At 52.4% G+C, this 21,728-nt stretch overlaps 1 protein-coding gene across 2 annotated transcripts in view; it reads right to left on the bottom strand.

The window, feature by feature from the left end:
- The window catches only part of OSBPL10 (oxysterol binding protein like 10), a 343,241-nt gene that overhangs the window by 24,996 nt on the left and 296,517 nt on the right, over positions 1 to 21,728 (bottom strand). For both annotated transcript variants that reach the window (XM_027522264.1, XM_027522266.1), the window contains exon 7: positions 12,226 to 12,375. In XM_027522264.1, the coding sequence (XP_027378065.1) occupies positions 12,226 to 12,375 (150 nt within the window). The remainder of the gene's footprint in view (positions 1 to 12,225; positions 12,376 to 21,728) is intronic.

The following is a 21,728-nucleotide window of genomic DNA, read 5'->3' as shown; positions in this document are numbered from 1 at the left end:
CTTCTGGTAAACTGCCTGGCAGAGGGGCCGTCCCCTCGCTGTGTCACTGGCCCATGACTGAGGACAGGGAGGAGCCTGGAGCGTCCACCAGGGGCTACGGCACTCCTCGTTGGTCCAGCGTGGATCTGAGTGCTCCCTCGTGTGCCATCACCCGAACGCCCAGAACCCAGGGATTAGGCCACCTACAGCAGCTGAGGGACTTTCTGGGACACAGGTAGCCCCTCACCACGCCGACCTGCTAGCACCCCTCAGTGAGCTCACTACCAGGCGGCTGTGGGCCAGTGACCACACCCGCTCGGCTGCAAGACAAGCCTGTGCTGACGTGGAACGCCATCTCACTCGGCTCCTCCTCTCCTAGGGTCACCGGGTTTCGAAGCCAGAAGACCAGTCCTGACCCCTGAACTGCCCGGGTGAGGGGAGGGGCTGGCCAAGGTCGCACGCTGGCTTCTGCTCCTCCCTGTGTGGCTGAGTCTGTCCTTCTGCCACATCCGTGGCGCCAGGCCATTCGAAAGCGTCACCAACTGGGAATATCACACACAGCCCTGTGACTGGGTCCCCAGCTCGGCCCTCACTGGGACCGTTCCTCTAGAAAGATGGAGACACAGTGGAAGCAAGGTATCCTGAGAGACAGGCGGACACAAGAGAGACAGGCAGACATGAGACAGCCAGGCGGACACAAGAGAGACAGGCAGACATGAGACAGACAGGTGGACATGAGACAGCCAGGCGGACACGAGACAGCCAGGCAGGTACAAGACAGCCAGGCAGGCACGAGACAGACAGGCGGACACAAGAGAGACAGGTGGACACAAGACAGGTGGGCACAAGACAGACAGGCGGACACGAGAGAGACAGGCGGACATGAGAGAGACAGGCGGACATGAGAGAGACAGGCAGACACGAGAGAGATAGGTGGACACGAGAGAGACAGGCGGACATGAGAGAGACAGGCAGACACGAGACAGCCAGGCAGACACGAGCCAGCCAGCCTCGAGAACAGCAAAGCACAGATACCTCAGAATAAGCTAGGGAAAGGCCAGCCCACCGGGAAGGAGAGGCCGGTATCCTTCTTAATGTTTTTCTATCTTTCTCTTGAAAACGAGAGGACAGCGCAGCTGTGACAAGTCAAAGGAGCCAGACGCAGAATGAACACATGACTCAGCCCACAGGCCACAGAAAGACCCCATGTTCAACACGTCTCTCTTGGCGACAGAAGTGTCTTTACATTTCTTATGAGTATCTTTCTGCTTCCTTTTTCTAATAAACTGCAAGAAGAAACATCTAAACCACAACCCTACAAACTAACGGAGATCTCATTTTCTTCTGAGCCACAGCCTGACAGATTTGAGCAGCTCGGTCCCTGAGGACTCGAGCTGACCAGGAAAAACACATTCCGGCTCACAGTGGCCTTCAGACCCCACTGATCTCACCTCCTACGGCTCTGGGTGGGAGGAGGTCAAGTTCAGCCCCCTTCCCCACACTCTGTGGGGGCCCAACTATGTCTCTTATGTCCTCCCCCAACAGAGCCACTCGAGGTCCCCGCAGGAACGCCTCCCACACAGGCTGTGCAGGTTGGGAGCTGTGGATTTAAACAGCCTTTGAACTCCCCCTCCTTCCAGCCAATAAAGTTAAATTAATTTAAAAAGTAAAGAAAGAGACTTCCCTGGTGGTCCAGTGGTTAAGACTCTGCACTCCCAATGCAGGGGGGTTGGGGTGATCCCTGGTCAGGGAACTAGATCCCACATGCATAACTAAAGATTCGGAGTGCTGCAACTAAGAGCCGGCACAGCTAAATACATAAACATTTTCAAAAAGAAAAGAAGCTTCCAGGGTCCCCATCTCCAGACCCTCCCACACCTCTCCACTCCTGTTCTCCCACCCAGGCAAGGGGTTCTCTGCTGGGGACGGCTGTTGGGCGCTGAGCCACACTGAGGCCTCCAGCCCAATGGACGGAGCTGCACATGAAGGGGGTCCCCCGGCCTGGCTCCTCCTCCCCGCCCCCATGGGACGAGGTGTCTCCATCAACCATTCCACCTCTGGGACCCAAGACTGAACATGAAGGCAAAGAATCATGCAGATGTTTCTGCTCTCCTGGGAAAAGGGCTAGAGTTTAAGACATTTCCTCCAAGCTAGCATTTCTGAACTCAGAAGCTGAAGGATTAAGACAAATTAAATCGGGAATTTCCTGGTGGTCCAGTGGCCAAGACTCTACACTCCCAATGCAGGGGGAACTAGATCCCACATGCACAACTAAAGACCCGCTGTGCCACAACTGAGACCGGGTACAGCCAAATAAACACATAAGTAAACAAATGTTTTTTTAAAAAATGAAATAAATGGAAAAAAGAACGCCACTCAGAATCCCCAGCTGCAGATCATTAAAGCCCAAAAGCCTCTTCGGGATGCTGTGGTCAGCCGTCTGCTCTCACAAGTGAGGGACAGACAGGGGAGGAGGCAGGGAAGGTGTGTGGAGGGAACCGCAGGGCCCCCGACTGCTCCCCAAGTTGGGTCCATCACCCCGACACCACGATTCTCTGCTTCTGCCCAATGAGAGCATCTTCTTTCCCTCAGTGACAAACAAGGTGAGTGTTCACTGGACGTCAGAATGGATGGCTGGGCCACCCCTTCTCCTGTCCCTGATTACGGCCGAGGGGGTCAGGAAGCGGCCCAGGGGAAAGGGTGGGATGAGAGCCCCACCTTCCAGTCCATTTTACTCTTTCCAGGATGACAAGGCAATCCACCAGCCCCAAACTGTCATTAATATGCAGAAGGGGGACTTCCCTGGTGCTCCAGTGTTTGAGCATCTGCTTTCCAACACAGGGGACTTGGGTTCAACCCCTGGTCTAGGAACAAAGATCCCATCTTCTGCGGAGCAACTGAACCCATGAGCCATAACTAGAGGAGCCCACACACCTCAACAGAGACCCAGCACAGCCAGAAGAACAAAACCAAACCTGGCATTAACATGCAGAGGGGAGGGAGCCGTTGGTGACTAAGAACGGACACTTCCGGTGCCCCGTTTCTGGAAAAGCACAGCTGACCCTCCCTAACCCACCCTCCTTTCCAGCTGTCACGCCCACTTCTTATCCATGCCACAGCTGGACTCGTCTTTCTAAACTCTCTGCAAGAGACAAAGGCCAGGGTGTCCCTCACCTTCTCCAGTCTCACATTATCCCTCATTTTCTGCCTCCAGCCTTCCCCTCACAAATGTGCATGCACACACACACACACACACACGTTCAGTCCTGTCTCTTTTGCCTGCCCTCCCTCCTGCCTTGTCTAAATGAGAAACAGCTCAAGGGTAACCTCCTCTAGGAGATCGTTCCTCACAGCCCCCGCTTCCAGGCGAACCCACCCACCGGCTCCTTGACTGTAACCATCAGACACCCCCTTTGTAGCATCTCCAGGGCTCTCTTGCTTTGATCAATGCTAAACAGAGCCTTATTGGAACAACTGGGGGAAATTTTACTATGGGTGTGTTAGGGGACGCACACTGAAACCGCGACTCTGGCTAGGCACCAGAGTAACCATCTGTGTGAGTTATTTTACGACAGGAAGTCCTGGTAAGGAACTAAGCCGCCACCAACCGGAGGAGTTCGGGAAAGGTCAAAAGGAGACACCACGTGTCCTTCCACCTCCCACCTCCTTCTCGCTGGCATCCATCTTGGCTGAGCAATGCATGCCCCACGGGAGACAGCGTGGAAACTGATCCCATCACCGCGAAACCCGAGGCTGCGGAGCCACGTGGCAGGGCAGTTCTCCTGGGGCCCCACACCCTGCTGCTCTCCGCCTGGCGCCCCTTCCCAGTGAAGTCTCTCACTTTGTCAGCACATGTGTCTCCTCGGAAGATTCATTTCCGAGTGGTAGACAAGAGCCCACGCTCGGGCCCTGGAAGGGGCTCCCCTTCCTGCAACAGGTGTGTGAGAAACAGAACGGCATCGAGGTTAAACTTGACCAGGGTGACGAATGAGTCGTGCAGGAGAATGTCCCCGTCAGGTAACTGATGATCTGCCCAGCTCCACTCACTGAGGGACATCAGGGAGGAGTGCTGTGTCTGCGACCTACTCCGAAACGGCTCATCAGGAAACTAACACACACATACACGTCCATGTGTTCTTGTGAGGGACAGAGAGAAGCGGGAGAGGAGGAAGAAGAGAGAAAAGTGCAAAATGGCAACATGTGAACAACTGGCCGATACAGGTGAAGAATGTGCAAATTCACTGTTCTCTTCCTGCAGCTCTACTGTAGACGGGAACATGGGCAAAATAGAGCTGAAAGGAAAGAAAAAAAGGCTCTGCTAGGGATGCAACGCCTGGGAATTTACTAGTTGTCCCAGACAATGCTCCTGAAATGAAAGACGCAGGGAATGTGGCCTCATAGCCAACCGCAGGTCCCACCCACTAGGCACCTGCTAGGCATGTGATGCTGTGGCTCTGTCAGCTCTGGGAAAAGTAGAACTCCTGGAGAGACAGAGGAGAATGGAGCAGCTATGGGGTGACTGTCTCCCCGTTTATCTCTTGCTGGTGTTTGTGCAGCATATCCAACCCACGTCTTTCCACCCAGCACCGTGACCATACTGGGCAAAGACGTCACCCTTCCCTCTAAAGTAGATTCTCTCTCGTCTATGGTCCCTCCCTGACATTCCTTTTTTTGGTCCCTTTGCAAGTCAGTCACTTAATCATCTGTGTCTTGGGCAGTGGACACTGTAGACACGAGAGCCAAGAAGTGGGGAGGACTAATTGGGCCGTCTGTCTCCAGCAGAGAGGTGAGCGACGGCCCAGCTGCTCAGGATGACGGCAGCCAAAGCCCCGAAAGCACTGCTTCAGGTTCATCAAGCCATCCGCCAGGGCTGCCTTTGCCGCCACCAACATAATTAAGACCTTGAACTACTTTGGGGAAAAGGAAAAAAGATCTGCACTTGGGAATCAGAGAAAACTTAATTACAGCTAAAGTCGCAGCAGTCTAGAAGTAACGAACTACCCTTTGGGTTGGGCTCCTAGAACCTGGAAACAATTGACTGCCCATTGAGAAAGTCAAAAGGTCCCCGGAAAGAGTGGGCCTCCTCTAAGAGCACAGTGGGCCTCCTATAAGGAAGGGCTGGGCGGGAGCCACCTCTCCAAAGAAACATCAGTTCATTTGGTAACCGGGAGAGCCATGTACCTGATGCTCTGCCATTAAGACTGGCAAATCCACCTGGAGCAAACAGCAAGGAAAGGAGACCAAGATCAGCCCCCGAGATGGATCTATGCAATCCTTTAAGGCAGCCAGAGGACATACACACAAGCCCAGCCTTACAAAGCAAGCAGGAGAGGAGCCGCACGGCCCAGGGGTTTCTCTACTCAGCCAACAGGATTCTCCCCTGAGTTCCCTTAAAGGGCCAGCTCCCTTCATGCCTATTTCATGGTGCTTGGGACATCACAAAAGGCATTCATTAAAACTGTTATTGGATGAAATGAGTTTCAAATAAAATTTTACTTTTTCTGAGAAGATATTTACTACATATAGAGAGGTGCATTTGTTGGAATCAGGTCCCACGTAGCCTCAGGGTTCAAGACCTCGGCTCATAGGAGAGTCAGAGGCTGTGGGTCGAGGTTTACCTCTTGGCTGCGGCAGCCATGAGGACCTGGGCAAACTCTCCCCTGAGAAGAAGGAGCGTAAGCACAGCAGTGTTGTTAATCTGTGCGTGTTGTGACTGCGCCTGGAATGTGGCCTAATAAATTATGTGATCAAAGGAAAAAGCTGTGCATTTAGGATGTCCACTGTATAATACCAAGTAGCCACTTGAGGAGGTCATGCAAGACAACACAACGGTATGCTGGGAAGTTATCCATCCGTGAACAGGAATGCAGGCCACGAGAAAGTTTTCGTGCAGACATGCAGGTATCTGTCCTAATGCGATTCTCTATCCAGGGGGTCCACAAACCACAGCCACAAACTAAATCTCCTCTTGGTTTTACAAACAGCAATACTGAAACAATTTAAACAATTCTTTAAGAATCAGAAAAAATTAAGACAAAGAAACGAGAATAAAAAAAAAATTTAAGAAATTAAAAAAAAAAAGAATTAGAGAAACTTCATAATGATCTCAGCGAGTTTCCCTCTCAATGTACAGAATCTTGGCTAGCATCCTTGATGGACAGGATATGCATGGGACGCCCAAGGAGAGCTCAACCCACTCTTTGCCTTGCACTAGTTCTGAGCACAACTATCCCGAATTTACAGAGAAGGAAACAGAAACACTCAGAGGCAAGGTGACTCAGTTGGGAGGCATCCAGGCTCAGAGCCACAGGCATGAACAGAGGGCTCTCCTGTGAGTCCCTGGCGTCTGCACACTTCTCTGCTGCCTGCCTCCTGCTCCAACGATGAATGGTTCTGGATATGGGCAAGCCCTCTGCCCCTTCACGGGATCCCAGCCCCTCCCCTCTCAAGTTCCCGCAGGCACCTGCACCCTCTCTCCCGACTGTTCCCAGCAGCATTCAAACATCTGCAGAAACTACACTTGTCAATTGCAGACCTTCCTTCCAATTTTCTGGTCCCCGTGGCATCAAAACTCCTTGAAACTTTACTGCCTGTCTCCACTTTTTCTCCCCATCCTCCCTTGAAGCCACCCAATCATACCTTGACCAAAACAAAGGCAATGGTCCCTCTGCAAGCATGCTTTTTCTCCGCCCTCAGCTGGAATGCCATGCAGTGGAGACTCCCTTCTCTTTGAAACACTGTGTGACCTCATGCTACCATGCTCCTCTGCTTCCTGTCCTCTCTCTCCACTGACTCTCCATCTCTCCCAGAGAAGGCAATGGCACCCCACTCCAGTACTCTCCCCTGGAAAATCCCATGGACGGAGGAGCCTGGTGGGCTGCAGTCCATGGGGTCGAGAAGAGTCAGACACAACTGAGCGACTTCACTTTCACTTTTCATTTTCATGCATTGGAGAAGGAAATGGCGACCCACTCCAGTGTTCTTGCCTGGAGAATCCCAGGGACGGGGGAGCCTGGTGGGCTGCTGTCTATGGGGTCGCACAGAGTTGGACAGGACTGAAGCATCTTAGCAGCAGCAGCAGCAGCATCTCTCCAGACTCGACATATTGGAGATTCTCTGGCATTTCCTCCTATGCCTCTATTCACTCCCTTTTAGGTGTGAATGGATCTCTCAGACCCAAGAGACTCAAGGTTGAACCTGGGGTATCCCCCTGACCTCCCCATTCTATACCTTCTTTCCCTTGCTAAGCAGGGGTGGTGGTCAGCTCCACTGTGGCCCTCAGCGAACCTGAGCCCCTGGAGATCACAGTCCTACACAGTCCCCTTGTCATACATTCATCAACAGAGTAGAACTGACATGGTGTCAGTTTGGGGCCTAAGGTTTATCAGTGTTCACTTTTGCCCTCCTGGGAGTTTTGAGCTGGCTACCCCACTGGACAGATCGCGAAGGAAGGATTCACGGAGAGAGAAGGTCCTGGAACTTCATGATGAGAGAAAGGCCCAGCTGTTCCAACCAAGTCCAGCCCACAGTCAGCCCAACAGCTGAAGACAGGCACACAGGCAGTGGCCACAGGCAAGACCAGCAGGGGGACTGCTCGGCTGAGCCCAGCCTAGACTGCCTGACTGTGCAGAGGTAAAAGGGTCACTTTCGGTCATTTTGTTTAGGGTCATCAATTCCTCAGTAAGAGATCTCTGAAACAAACAGTTCTAATTTTTATTATCCCAGTAGCCTGGGTTACAGTTGTTCTTTATTCCTCTTTAGCTCATATCCTACATCCAATCCATATGCAAACAGGACAGTCGCAGCCCACTGGCACCCCTTCTGTGTACACCTAGAATCTGCCACCACCCTTACCACTGACTGTCACTTCCGTTTCCACCATGACCTTGCTGCCTGCACCCCACTCGCCTTTTCTCAGTCCACTTTCCACACAAGAGTCAAGATAAACCTTTACTTTTTATAAGGAATAATAATAATAAAAAAAAAAAACCTTTACAAGGAAGGGAATTTCCCTGGTGGTCCAGGGTTAAGAATCCGCCTTGCAATGCAAGGGATGTGGGTTGATCCCCGGTTGGGGAACTAAGATCCCACATGTCACAGAGCAACTAAGCCACATATCGAAACTCCTGAAGCCTGTGCGCTCTGGAGCCTGGTGCCTCAACCAGAGTCCATGCACTGTGACAGAAGATCCTGTGTGCCGCCACTAAGACCCGAGTCACCAAACACAAAAATAAATATTAAAACAATACGAGGAAGGCCCTGCATGACTCCGCTCAAAGCTCTCCAGTGGCACCCACATCACCCAGAATAATACCCAAGTCCTCACAATGTCCGACTAGGTTCTCTGATCCAGCCCCTGCCTTCCTGCCAACTTAATTTCCTGCCAACCCATACAAGTCACTCTCATCCTGGCACAGTGGTCATCCTCAAACGCCAAGCAAGATCCACCCTGGGCCTTGTCCACCCACCGTCCCCTCTGGCCTGAATGCCCTTCCACTGCGAGGTCCCCTGCCTGACTTCTGTATCTCCATCTGGGGTCTGCACTCCAGCGACACCCGGGGAACCCTGCTCGGAGCAGCTGATGGAGGAGGCCCACCCTCCTGCCGTCACCTGAACCCGGGCCCACCGTGCTCTGTGTCTCTGCATCGCGTTTCTAGTCCCTGCATCCTTTTCAATCTCTTGTTTCTTGTCTGTCTCCTTCCACCACCGCACAGGCTCCACGAGGGCGTGGGTTCTGAAAGGTGGAACTCCCAGCATGGCAGGTGTGGAGCCCAACACACACATACCAGATGAGAGAGCACATGCGTCAGCAAAGGCTGCCTTTCACAGCCCTGGAAACAAGGGAAAAATAATCATAAACCAAGCTCAACCTTGCACCCTGGGGCCCGCCTCCCTGGAGCCCATGATTTGGCAGGACAGTGGCTCTGAACACGTTTCCCAGCTGCTCCAAGCGCTCCAGAGGTTTCCTACGTCCCTCAGGATCAAATCTACCCTCCTTCAGCAGCCCACAGGGCTCTGCAGATCTGACCCCTCCAGACTTGAGGCTCCTCCGGGCCCCACTAGTACACACTCCTCGCACACCCCACCACCGTACAGAACTCTCTGGCTCTGCCCATGCTCTTCCCTCCGCCAGAACACCCTTCCTCTCGTTCCTCCCACTCCTGTCCACTTGTTCTTCTGGCTCCACCTACATGTCCCTTTGTCAAAGTGCCCTTCTGTGACCTCCATCTTCTACGGCCCCTTCTTTTCCTGTATTTTCCTTCCTGGGCTACCCACAGTTGGTGGAAGTACAGCAGATTATTCAGCGGAGGAATTTACCAGAAACTTAGGCTTCTGGAACCACAACCGAGAAAGGAGGGCAGACAAAGGTGCTTTTCGAAGCAGGACCAGTGAAAGGGCCCGGTGAAAAATGAAAATGCAAGTCAAGTCAGCAACAGCAGAGTAGTAACCAAGCCTGGGGTGCTTCTGAGCATGGGGTGCTGTACGACCCCACCAGTCACATGTCCAGGAAACTGCAAAATGCAGCCCTAAAGGCCTGGTGAGGCAGCTGACCTGTGAATGTGGCAGCACTGGCCATCTCTGCAAAGACAGAGCCATGCACTTATTTTATGGAGAGACCAGAGCTTCATTCTTGAATGGAGGAATCTTCCCTCTCCAGGGTGCCCGCTCCCTGGACCAAGTGCCATTCAGGCCAAGTTCATCCACAGCCAGTTTAGCACAAGCGTCACTGAATAACACAGTCAAGAGCTGAGAAGAGGCGAAGAGACAACAGGAACGATTTGATCTACAAACAATAGATGCCGGATAGGGTGTGGAGAAAAGGGAACCCTCATACACTGATGGTGGGAATATAATTTGATGTCACTTCAGTTCAGTTGCTCCGTCGTGTCCGACTCTTTGCGACCCCATGAATCATAGCACGCCAGGCCTCCCTGTCCATCAACTCCGGGAGTTCACCCAGACTCACGTCCATGGAGTCAGTGATGCCAATTTGTAGCTACTGTGAAAACCAAAATGGAGATTCCTCAAAAAAAAAAAAAAAAAACTAACAACAGAACTACCATATGATCCAGGAATCCCAGTACTGGGCATATACCCAGATAAAACCATAATGTGAAAAGATACACGCACCCCAGTGTTCACTGCAGTGCTAGTCACAGCAGCCAGGACATGGAAGCAACCTAAATGCCCATCAACAGATGAGTGGATAAAGAAATGAGGTGCATACATAAAATGGAATATTACTCAGCCACTAATAAAGAACAATGCCATCTGCAGGAACATGGGTGGACACAGAGATGACCACACTCAGCGAAGCGAGGCAGTCAGAGACAGACAAGTACCATGCGGTATCACACACAGGCGGAATCTAAATTACGGCACAAGTGAGCACATCAACGAAACAAAACCAGAATCAGAGACACAGAGAACAGAAGTGTGGTTGCCAAGGGAAGGGGAGGATGGGGAAGGGACAGAGGGTGAGGTCTGAAACAAAAGGGAAGGGGGAGGCAGAACCTTTGAAAGAAGGACACCGCCACAGGACGCGACAACAACTGGCTAGAACAAGCTAGTTCAAGATGGCGGGCGAGTGGACTTCCGCCAGCCCGCGCGCCTCAGCACAGGCTCGGCGCAACGCAGCGAAAGAAACGGCACCGCCACCAGCGCAGGGCAGTTCCGAGGCTGCCCGTCAAACACCAAACAGCGGGCAGTGGCCCAAGGCCTGGGAATTCCCGCCCCTCCCTCAAAACAGCTGTAGTGATTCTCCTGCTCATTAGCCTATAAGATTACCTAGCCTATAAAAACTAAAGATGCCATATTTGGGGCCTCTCTCGCCTTCTGAGAGGACCCACACTCTGTCAGTAGGGTGTACTTCTCTCTAAATTAATCCACTTCTTACCTATCACTTTGTCTCTCACTGAATTCTTTCTGTGATAAGATATCAAGAACCTGAGTTTCATTAAACCCTGAGACCAGGTGTGTGATCTCAATTAAAAGACCTTGGGTTCAAGCCCTAATCTGGGTTGTCCTTGCAGTTTGGGATTAGCAGATGCAAACTATTATACATAAGGTGGATAAACAATGTTATATACAAGATGGATAGACAAATGTAAGATGGATCAACCCCGTTCGAGAGGAGATCACCTGGGCCAGACTAAAGGAGTACAGGCCCTGCACGCACCCTGAGCCTCAGCAGCAGCTCCACCCTTGAGCCGCTGCTCTACAGCTCCTCACCAAATCCTCCTGGGTTGGGGCACACAGACTTGAGGGCATTAGACTGCTGTGTCCCCCTTTGCCTGACAAAGCAATAAAGCTGTTCTTCTCTACGTCACCCAAAACTCTGTCTCTGAGATTCCTTTTGGCCCTGGTGCACAGAGGCTGAGCTTCCAGCATCAGAATCAGGACAAGGCAAGGGAACCCAAGGCAGGTTAGGCAGTCAAGTCCAGGCACCTCGCACAACCCACAAGGCCACTGATGCCCGCCCTCACCTCTCAGCGGCAAGCATAGCGGCCTTTCCTCTCGCCTCCAGAACAAAGACACTGCCCAGAGTGGGGGGAGCCTCCACATGGGCCCTCTCCTGGGCATCACCGTGAGGATGCTGAGTCCTGTCAACAGTTTCCCAGGATGAGTGCACACCAGCGGGAGTTTCTGCATGTCCACCAACCAGCAGCACACAGCTCTCCACGTGGGCACTGAGGTCTGGTCACCAGCAGGGTGAAGGCCAGCAACAGGCGGCAGCAGCAGGTGGCCAGGTGCCCGGGAGGAGGTGCCAGGGGCCAGGCTCACTCCCACCCCCACCATCTCCTTCCTCCTGTTTTCTGTGGCTAATGTGCCACGTGCATCTCTCTAGGTCACCTTTCATCCTCTCGAGGACACAGTGGGAGACAAATCCCATCTGGAACTGTCCTCATCATCTCGTGTGCTCTCCCCACCCTTGGAGCATCTCAGCTCCTCCAGAGATGCAAAGGCCAGGCTCTCACCCTTGGGATGGGTGTCCGCATGAAATATCCTTTCCAGGGACTTTCCGGGTGACCCAGTGGTTAAGCTCCATGCTTCCACTGCAGGGGCTTAGGTTCAATCCCTGATGAGGGAACTAAGATCCCACATGCTGTGTGACACAGTCAAACAAACAAACAAAAAAAGCCTTTCCAATCATCCCTGGGGCATCCATGCTTGACAGGGAAGCCTGGGAGGGAAACACAGCGCCCAGACGACCAGCCACAAGTCCCTGGGGACACGCCCTCCTACCTTGGTCAGATCCATCCCAAGTTTGAGCTGAGAAATGAGGTGCAGGATCACACTGCGCTGGTCCTCCATGACGCCCAGTTCTGTCTCTTCCTGATCTTCAGTGTCGCTTTTCTCATCTTCGGACAAAACCAATTCAGGGCCTGAATTTGGCTAAAACAAGATCATCAATAAAAATCACCAGCTGGTCCCGAGAAGGGAGGCACAGCACCGCACCCATGTTCTTTGGCAAAAGGGCAGAGAGCCCAGGCTCGCCCAGAAAGAACCTCACCAGCTGGTGCTCCTGGCTGTGGGGTGAAGACGATCTTTGGGGTGCAGGTCCCGCCTGCAAGCGCTGCAGGAACTCGGTCATCTTCCCCCCCTCATCAGTAAGTGAACATTCTGACCTAAGCACTTCCCCTGACAAAAAGCTTCCTGCCCCCCAAGAAACTATTAATAACTGTAACATACCAGCATGCATCCATTCATCTGCACTATTCCCAAATGATGTTCTCCTGTTAACTTGTACAACCCACCACAGCTAATGTAAATTTACACTATAAGTAATGCAAATTTCTGTTTATCAGCAAACATCAGACGCTTCTGAAATTGACATTACCCTTATTTATGTGAAAATTTACTCTGAAATTATTTCTACTCCCATTAGTTAATATCAAGATGGCAAGTGTGACCGAAAAAGGCTCAGTTGTTGGCATTCATTTAGGCAGGGAAACAAAAATGAAAACGTAAAGAAAAAGCCTGAAATGGAACAACAATGCTAAGCTTCAATCCACCAACAGACCCTATGCTTTCCTTGATGCAAGTTTTATTCATTCAGTTGCTTGATTCCCGTTTTCCAAATTACACAGAAAGCAGGCAAGTTAATACAATGTGCCAGGGAAGTAGCTAAGAGCAAAATTTTCTGATACCTAAGTGCCAAAGAACTCTTCTCTTGAAAGAAACCACCATTTTATTCACCATTCCTCATTTATGTTCTCAAAGTACTTGTTTCTCTATCAGCAAAAGCACTCCACACAAAACATGTTGTAATTGTTTCTAATTTCTGTTGACAGGTCAGACACAATGAACTTAAAATACAGAAACACAGGAGCTTGAACGTTTTCATATAAAAGGATACAGACTTGTCCAAATATCCACACAAAAACTAACAATTTTCAACCTCAGGAGACAGAACCATGGCATCTATTTCCGATACACACAAGTTACTTGACTATCACGGTGTTGATAATCATCGGGCTTCACACACACATGCTGGCTGTTCCTCCCCAACGCGCCAGAGGAAATAAGGTATTTTTCCCACTGGGGTAGCAGTTTTTAAAATTTCAATTGAGGGACTTCCCTGATGGTCCAGTGGTTATGAACCCACCTTGCAACAGAGTGAGTCTCGGGTTCGATCCCTGGTGGGGGAACTAAGATCCCACGTGCCGTGGAGCAACTAAGCCCGTATGCCACAACTGCTGAAGCCCAGGCCACAGCTGGAGAGGGCGTGGGCCACAAAGATCTCGATGATGCAGCCAAATACACACAGAGCACATGTATACCTGTGATGGATTCATTTTGATATTTGGCAAAACTAATACAATTATGTAAAGTTTAAAAATAAAATAAAATTAAAAAAAAAAAAGTAAGAGGAAGACTTCAATTGAAATAGACGTCTTCCTTAGACATATTTCTCAAATTATTCCCAAGTCCACGGGGCTGTCCTCCAGCCAAGACTCGCGTTTCCATCGTCTGCCTGGTTCTCCAGACTCACGCCACGTGTCTTACGTGACATCACCGGAAAGGTGCTTTGCTGGATATACTGAAACAACCGAGGGCCTCTGTCCCCCCATCGTGATCCAGCGGACGGACCTGAGCGGAGTCTGGGGCCGTGCTGGGAAGCCAGGGGCAGGCGGACAGGAGCCCAGCGCCCAGCGGCCCTGTCTCTCCTCCAGCTTCAGCTCCTCCGCTGCAGTGCCCGTGGCGATCAAGGCCGCCACGCTTCTGCGCCCAACGGGCTAAGTCAGGGCCACCCTCTCACGCACCTGTCCTCCTCACTCTCCTCGTTCCTCTCCTCAGCATTTTAGGGGAATTTTAAAGGGTGGCTGCCTCTGTGCTCTGTGAGTTTGCATCTCCAATCAGGTGCCACTGAAGCCAGAAAGCTCAGACACCCACCCTTCAATGCGAAGGCGAAAAGTGTTAGTCTCTCAGTCGTGTCTGACTCTTTGCAACCCCACAGACTGTAGAGCCTGCCAGACTCCTCTGTCCATGCGGTTCTCCAGGCAAGAAGACTGGAGTGGGTAGCCATTCCCTTCTCCAGGGGATCTTCCCAACCCCGGGATTGAATCCGCATCTCCTGCCCTGGCAGGCAGATTCTTTTACCTCTGAGCCACCAGCAAAGCCCGTGCCTCGGTGACGCAGCTGCTGCCTCCTCTGCAGCGATCTGACAGGCAGGAAGGATTAGCAGACTGCCCTCCACCCGGGGCAGGGGGGGCAGGAGAGGGCAACACCTGGCATCTGTGTCAGGAAGAGAAAGCACAATCGAAAGCAACTGTGGGACTTTCCTGGTGGTCCAGTGGCTATTCTCTGCAATCCCCATGCAGGGGGCCCAGGTTCAGCCCACACCCTGCAACTGAGAGCCCAGGTGCCACAAGTAAAGACCTCACACAACGAAGACCTGGCACGACCAAGAACATTTAAATAACTTGTTAAAACAGAAAGCAAATCAGGTTACCAGCCTGCACTGGAGAAGGCAGGCGTGGCTTTCAAGGTCCCTGCACATCTCAGCAAGAAAGGGAGCGCCATGGGAAAAGACCCTGAAGAAGAACAGATACCTGTAGGTGTACAACTGCATCACTGCTGGGCACCCGAAAGGAACACAGCATCGCTCATCAACTGTTCTCCAAAACAGAAATTCAAAAAGAAAGGGAGCTCCATTTGGAGTGCAACTAACTGTTCCTCCTGAAATGAGTTGCTCTCGCAAAGTACTGAGTGCGAGGTAAACAAATCAATAGCTCAAGTCAGCTTTGCGAAGTGAAGAAGGCTTCTTTTTTCTGAAACTGTGATTTTTTCCATCTGCCTATAGGCCAGTGCATGGGGAACTCTCCACCCCTCCCATCCGTAGCCACTCTCAGGGAGGTGCTTACAGACCACCCAGACCACACGTCTCCTGCTGTCTGCCTCTCTTGAAAACTAAACCCAGCCGGTCCCTGATTTCCAAGGAGCCAAGAAGCCTTCTGTGAGATCCTGCCACAGCAAACAGACATTACTGTGCACGCAAGCCTCTCCAGCTCGTCCCACTCCAATCAACGTCACATTTCCCGTGTCTCATGATACCACCAGGGACACTGGCTCCAGCAAAGAGAAAGCAGGCCGGTGCACAGGCCCAGAAGCTGACTCACTCCAGGGTGACTGGTGGCCAGAACTCCTGGGGGCCCTGAAGTCCCGTCAAGGGAAGAAAGGCCGCGGGGAGTCTGACACACATCCCCTCACTGGCACAGATCCTTAGCAAACTGTGCCCTGAGCTTAAACAAGGATCCAGTAATATTCCTGTTTCTTCCAGCTTCTGAGAAACTGCAAAAGAGTCTCCTACCAGACCTTGAATAAATAATCAAGTTTTTTTTATTTTTTAAAGCTGGTTTCATTCATCACTTTGTCTGTGAACATATTAGAGAACCATCCCTCCTCCAATTCCACCCAAACTGGAACTCAATTCGTATGCAGAAAGTGAGACCACTTTTTGTGTGGGTCTCAAAATGGGGATGTGTGGGACTTCCCCTGTGGCCCGGCAGATAAGAATCTGCCTGCCAATACAGGGGACATGGGTTCAATCCCTGGTCCAGGAAGATCCCACATGCATCAGGGCAGCTAAGCCCACATGTTGCAACTACTGAAGCCTGAATGCCTAGAGCCTGCGCTCTACCACAAGGGAAGCCCCAGCAATGAGAGGCCTGTGCACTGCCTCGGTTTGCTGCAACTAGAGAAAGCCCACTCACAGCCACAAAGACCCAGAACAGCCAAAAATAAATAAAAGTAAATTAAAAAGTAGCAATTATTAGAAAAATAAAACAATACAGGCATGCGTAGATGGAGAGTAGATGTCTCCAACAGGGCACATCAGCCTGAAGGTCAACTGGCCGTGTGAACACCAATTTGTGGGCACCTGCAAAGCACCCACAGTTAGCAGGGTCTCTGAAAAATGGAGAATTCGAAGAACCAGCTTTGATGGAGTTTTAAAGGCAGAAAACCTCCCTTTTCAAGGTCAAGGGCTTGCAGATTCTCCTGCTCTAACATGAAATCCACAACAGCGGTAACGGTCAGCGGATCCAATCTCATTTCCACAGTCAGGCCCACGTGCTGGTCGCATCCTCCCCCGCCCGCTCATCGAGGTCTGCTCCTCTCCCCAGGGGATCAGAGGTGGCTGAACAGTGTTTCTCCACCTCAGAAGAAAACTGAAAGGAAAAAAAACGGCTTTATAACACTGAGAAAATTCCTAAGACCTGATCAAGAAGCATCTTCAAATCCCCCTCCCCCATCCCCTGGAGAGCTCTGCAAATGAGCCAGCTGGGCAGTAAAAAGGTCTGCAAACTTGAAGATATAATGGAATTAGGATATGCTGTAAAGAAAAGCAGACTTTGGGAAAATGAAGCTTTTAGTAAAAACAAAAATTATGACTCAGGATTTCTACCACATGAGCACCGCAGAGTGTGGTGCTACAACAAGCCAGTGACTCCTGCGTTGCTAGCAAAAGGGAGGACGGACAAGCGGAGGGCCAGGAAAAGGCCGACAGGCAGCTGGCGCCCCCTGGTGGCTCAGCAGTGACGTGGCCCCCAGGGCAAGGGCTCTTAAGGACATTCAATGAGGTATCTACTGCTATGGGACTTTCCTGGCCGTCCAGTGGGTTAGACTCCCTCTTCCAATGCAGGGGGCGAGGGTTCGATCCCTGGTTGGGGAGCTAAGATCTTGCAGCCAAAAAACAAAACAAAACATAAAACAGAAGCAGCGTTATAACAAATTGAATAAAGACTTTAAAAATGGTCCAAAACAAAAATCTTAAAAAAAAAATCTGTCACCTTTGACATTTCACACTCAAATCGGGGAGGGACGGCATTTTATAGAGTGGGTCTGCCTAGAATGACCTCAGGCCTCTCAAGGTCTGAAGGGTCATGGAAGTGAGCTGGGCTCTCAGGCTGAGAAGTGGTTGAACAGGAGACGGTCCGAGCACCAGACACGCCCCTGCCTCATTACCGATCTCTACGCCTCATCAGAGAGGGAGAAGCTCATCCCCACTTTGGAGTCCAAAGCCAGAAGCAACATCGCAACTCGTGTTAGATCCATGTGGGTCCCGCTGCCCTGTCAAGGGGAGCACTGGTGTCTCAGACACATTGAACTTGGCTGGTGTCTCATCCTTTTCACAAAAATCTCCACTCCTTCATACAAATGCAAATTCCAAGCAAGACTGAAATTCCAATCTCTTTTATTCAATACACACGTGTGATGTAATTACAGTTGGAGTCAGTTCCAGGGAAAAAACCAACCAGGAAACAGACATTTATCTTCAGAGTCCATGCAGTTCCCTATCGGAGGCCTCACTCCGCGCCACGCTCCCCAAACCCACCCTCTTCCCAGCCTCATTTCTATCTTCCCCTCCTCTTTCTTCACGGTGATCTCCCCTGCTGTCTGGACTGAGGCCTGGGGCCAATACAAGCAGCTGGATCTACTACTAATGTCCGCTTTAACCCAGTGACTTAAATCAAAGGGCTGAACCTTCACCTCAAGGCCTTAGAGAGAGGCCTGTGCCCTACCCAGCCTTCCAAGAAGTCGTTTCACTGCTGGGCAGGGAGCAGCTCCCCATGGAGCCTGGAAATACAGCCATGCAGGTCTGAAGGGTTTCCTCCAGTAAGGATCAGATGGATGCCGGCAGCCAACTTTTGCCAGAAAAACAAGCATCCTGACAAGAGGTATTTTTAACTGGACTACATCTTCAACAGAACGACAGAACCCACTGAGCTCTACTGAGCTGCAACTTTCCCCAAAAGTCTACCAGATCAAGACAGAAAGCCAGCAAGAAAATGAACGTCAACTTCTCTTCCAGCAGCGAACATGCTGCAGCTCAATCGTTTTTCAAAAGTCTGGCATCTCTCCCTGCGTGCTGGTATCTCGGCATGGAGGTATGGGTGGGCTGAGTCAACCCAAAAACCTTGACACTGAATGCGAGAGCTAGACGTAGCCCAGATATTGTCTTTACAGGAAAAGGGGGGACCTAGCCGTGCCAAGAACACTGTCTGGTATTCTGAGGGCCACCAAGAGGTGGGTGGCAGGGAAGAGGACCCCAAGCGTCACCACCCTCAGATGCCCTCCATGTCATGAGCACGGTAGCGGGCAGAGGAGTAACTGGGAAATGATGTGGCCTCATATGCCACGTGCTTCTCAAGGTCACAGCTACACAGAACATGCAACGGCATGCGATCACAGCCACCAGGGCGAGCCAGCTTTTGCTCACTAAGGGATACAAGTCAAGAGAAGGTGGTCTTCCCAAAATGAGAGGTTTTAGAAAAAACAGGAATGTGAAGCTGAAACATGGAGAGCGCTGAGGGGGGCCAGCGCTGAGGGCCTCCCAGACTGGGAGGGCGGGTGAATGGAGACAGACGAAGGGAACAAAACAGGGAGCACGGCGAATTCCAGAAGAGCAAGAGGATCCGGGTGTCTAAGAGGTACAAGTGCCCAGGGACCAACCACCAAACCAACTCTGTTTTGGTTCTACTGATGATGGTGTTACCGCCTCTTCAGTCTCTGGTCATTTTTTCTCCATCTTGGTATTTACAGTGTATGTAACCAAGTGGTCACAACCAGTACTCTATCCTCAGAGCGCATCAACACATCAGTGTCATCTGGCACCCTAAGAAGCCCCATCTAACAGCCCGAGGTCACAAGGATTGGCACAGAGGGATCCAAAGTCCCAGTCCAACTTGGGGATCCAATCAGCAGCACTGGCAGAGCCCAGGGCCCCCACGGCCGGCCGGCTGTGCAGCGAATTCCACTGGCCACGTCCGCCCTCACTCTCCAGTGGTAACCATGTACCGTGGGACAATCGAGGGCACAGCCCTCGCTACCACACGCCGGGAACAATTACTCCCTGAGGACAGACATGGATGTGATGCTTGTCCTCTGAACACGCGGTGGCAACCGCAGGGACCTACTGTTCTCCCCACGCTCAGTGCATGCGGGGTTTCTCCTCCAGAAGACTCTCTCTTGCGCCTGTCTCTAATTCCCCAAAAGGAGGCCATCCTGGCTGGGTGGGAGGGTTCTCGCTCGAAGGATGGATGCTCGTCTCCGGTCAGAAGTCATGACAGAGGGCTGCTGACAGGCGCAGGTCTTTGGGTGGTGTCAGGTCCGGCTGATGCCCCTCGGCCCAGACGCAGGGTGGCTGCCAGAGGCTCCTCACACGTACCGTCCTCTGTTCGGAGCCGCGGTGGCCTCAGGCGACCAACTGTGCCTCAGAGGCCGCCCCTGCAGCTGGAGGACCTTATCTGGCCATTTGGAGGTCTGTACGAGGCCACAATCAGGGAAGACCTGATGGAGGAGTCGGCTCCTAGCTTGGACAGGTGCAAGTACAAGCATGTCCACGCCTGGGGGAGGCTGAGCTGGGTGCCGCTGATGTCACAATCCTTCTCTGCTGCCTCCCAGCGGCCGCGATGGCTCTCTGGCGCTACCCACACATACACACACACTTCCCACACTTGGCTCTCATAGACTGGAAGGACAGATGCTCGTCGTGAGCAAAGGGGCCGACCTGCAGAAAGGTTAATTGTACATCAAACACACCCCGGAAGATAAGAGGAGATTGCTGCTGGGGAGAGGGAGCTGGAGAGGCGGGGCAGGCATTCCTCATCAGGAACAGCACACCGGGAGGATTGTAAAGGCATTCCTTTCAAGACACACGGGGGAGGCATTCGAGGGGGGAGCATGGCCAAGCCCTTTTCCATGTCTGCGTGTCTGCTTGGAAACCATCTTAAAAGAAAGGAATTGCGAAGGAGCAAAGGAAACTTGGAGAAAGGGCAGCAGGGGAAGCGGCAGCAGCGAATGAAGCGGGAATGACTGTGCTGCAGTTGAGGCTTGGGAAGCAGGTCAGCGGCCCGGCCCAGGCATGCAGGCACCCGGAAGCGAGATGAGGGCGCAAACGCAGTGTGTCAGGCTAAGGGCCAGGGCTGTGTCCGGGGCTTTGTGACCTTTTCTGCAAAAGTCCGGCCCTTTCCAGCCTGAATTCACAGCTGGGTGAGGGCTCCACGAAGTTCTGCGGGGTGAGGGCGTGCCTACCACACCCTGGTCCTCGGACGGTGCTGGCAGCACAGGTCACGCTTCCCAACTCACAGGAAGCCCCTGAAGATGGGATGAAGGTCACGAGAAGGCAAGAAAGAGGACACATCATCGCAGCTCTGTGGGGCAGCCAGGCATCCGGGGAGAACTCTGAGCGGTGGCTGCAGACACGCCCTGGATGTAAATCCTGAACCTGCCGCCCTCCACCTGGCAGGCCGTCTCCTCACCTGTGAGACGGAGATGGTACCACCCATCCCTGGGGAGGGGGACGCCGCGGAGAGGCTCAGGGAAGATGGGGCATCGGTGCAGAGGGAACGCTGAGCAAAAGCCCGCTGCTCTCCTGAGGTCGAGGCACCCTCGCCGGGGACGTGGGGGCCCTTGGTGCAGGGACCTGGAAGCCACAGCTGAAGCGCCCGCCACCCCCACCTGGGCTCATTCCCATCCTAGCAGCACCCTTCTGGAAGCTGCAGGATGCCGCCCACATTCTGTCCCAGGCCCTCCCCAGCTGAGGACTTGGGGGCCACAAAGATCCAGGCCCCTGAAGCACCAGAGGCAGCATCAGTTCCCAGACCTAGGGCTGCAGCAGGAAGGGATGCATAGGAATCCCCCTCGCAAATCTCAGCCGAGGATCCCGGGAAGATCCGGGCATCGCATGGGACAAACAGCACGGCAGCCAGGACAGAGACTCAACGCGAAGGCCATCCCAGGCCCCAGGGTCCGGCTGTGGTCTGTGGGGAGTGATGGGAGTGGGCGGCTGCTGTCCAACGCTACTCAGAAAAGGTGGGGAAGAAACTCCCTGAGTTCCATCCTAGACTTTCTGGACTCTGGTAAAAGAGAAAAGTGGTGGTTTAAGACAAAAAAGACCTCCCACCCTTAGGGAGTGCTGAGGGATAAGCAGGTACCAGACTTGAATGAGTTACCACCACACCAGTCTCCTCAAATGCGCATGATCATCACCTGAGATACTGAAGACAGAAGGATATTCAGGTACAGGCCCTGCATCCTACAAGTGGGGTCTGCAGGAGACCCTTCTCCTCCAGCCCTGGGTGGGAGTGGCAAGTTTCAACGCATCATTCGAGACCTTAGTTCAGCTGCGCTTCATGGGGGTGGAGGCAGTGCCTCTATCCTAATCAGGACTCCATGAGCACCATGTCTGTGCCCAATTTGGCACTTACCCAATTGCATTTTTTTTTCAATACTTATGAGCACCA

This window comes from Bos indicus x Bos taurus, chromosome 22, assembly GCF_003369695.1.
Source record: "Bos indicus x Bos taurus breed Angus x Brahman F1 hybrid chromosome 22, Bos_hybrid_MaternalHap_v2.0, whole genome shotgun sequence".
Lineage (NCBI taxonomy): Eukaryota > Metazoa > Chordata > Mammalia > Artiodactyla > Bovidae > Bos > Bos indicus x Bos taurus.
The sequence above is the reverse complement of the archived record's forward strand: the minus strand, read 5'-3'. Positions and strand labels throughout refer to the sequence as shown.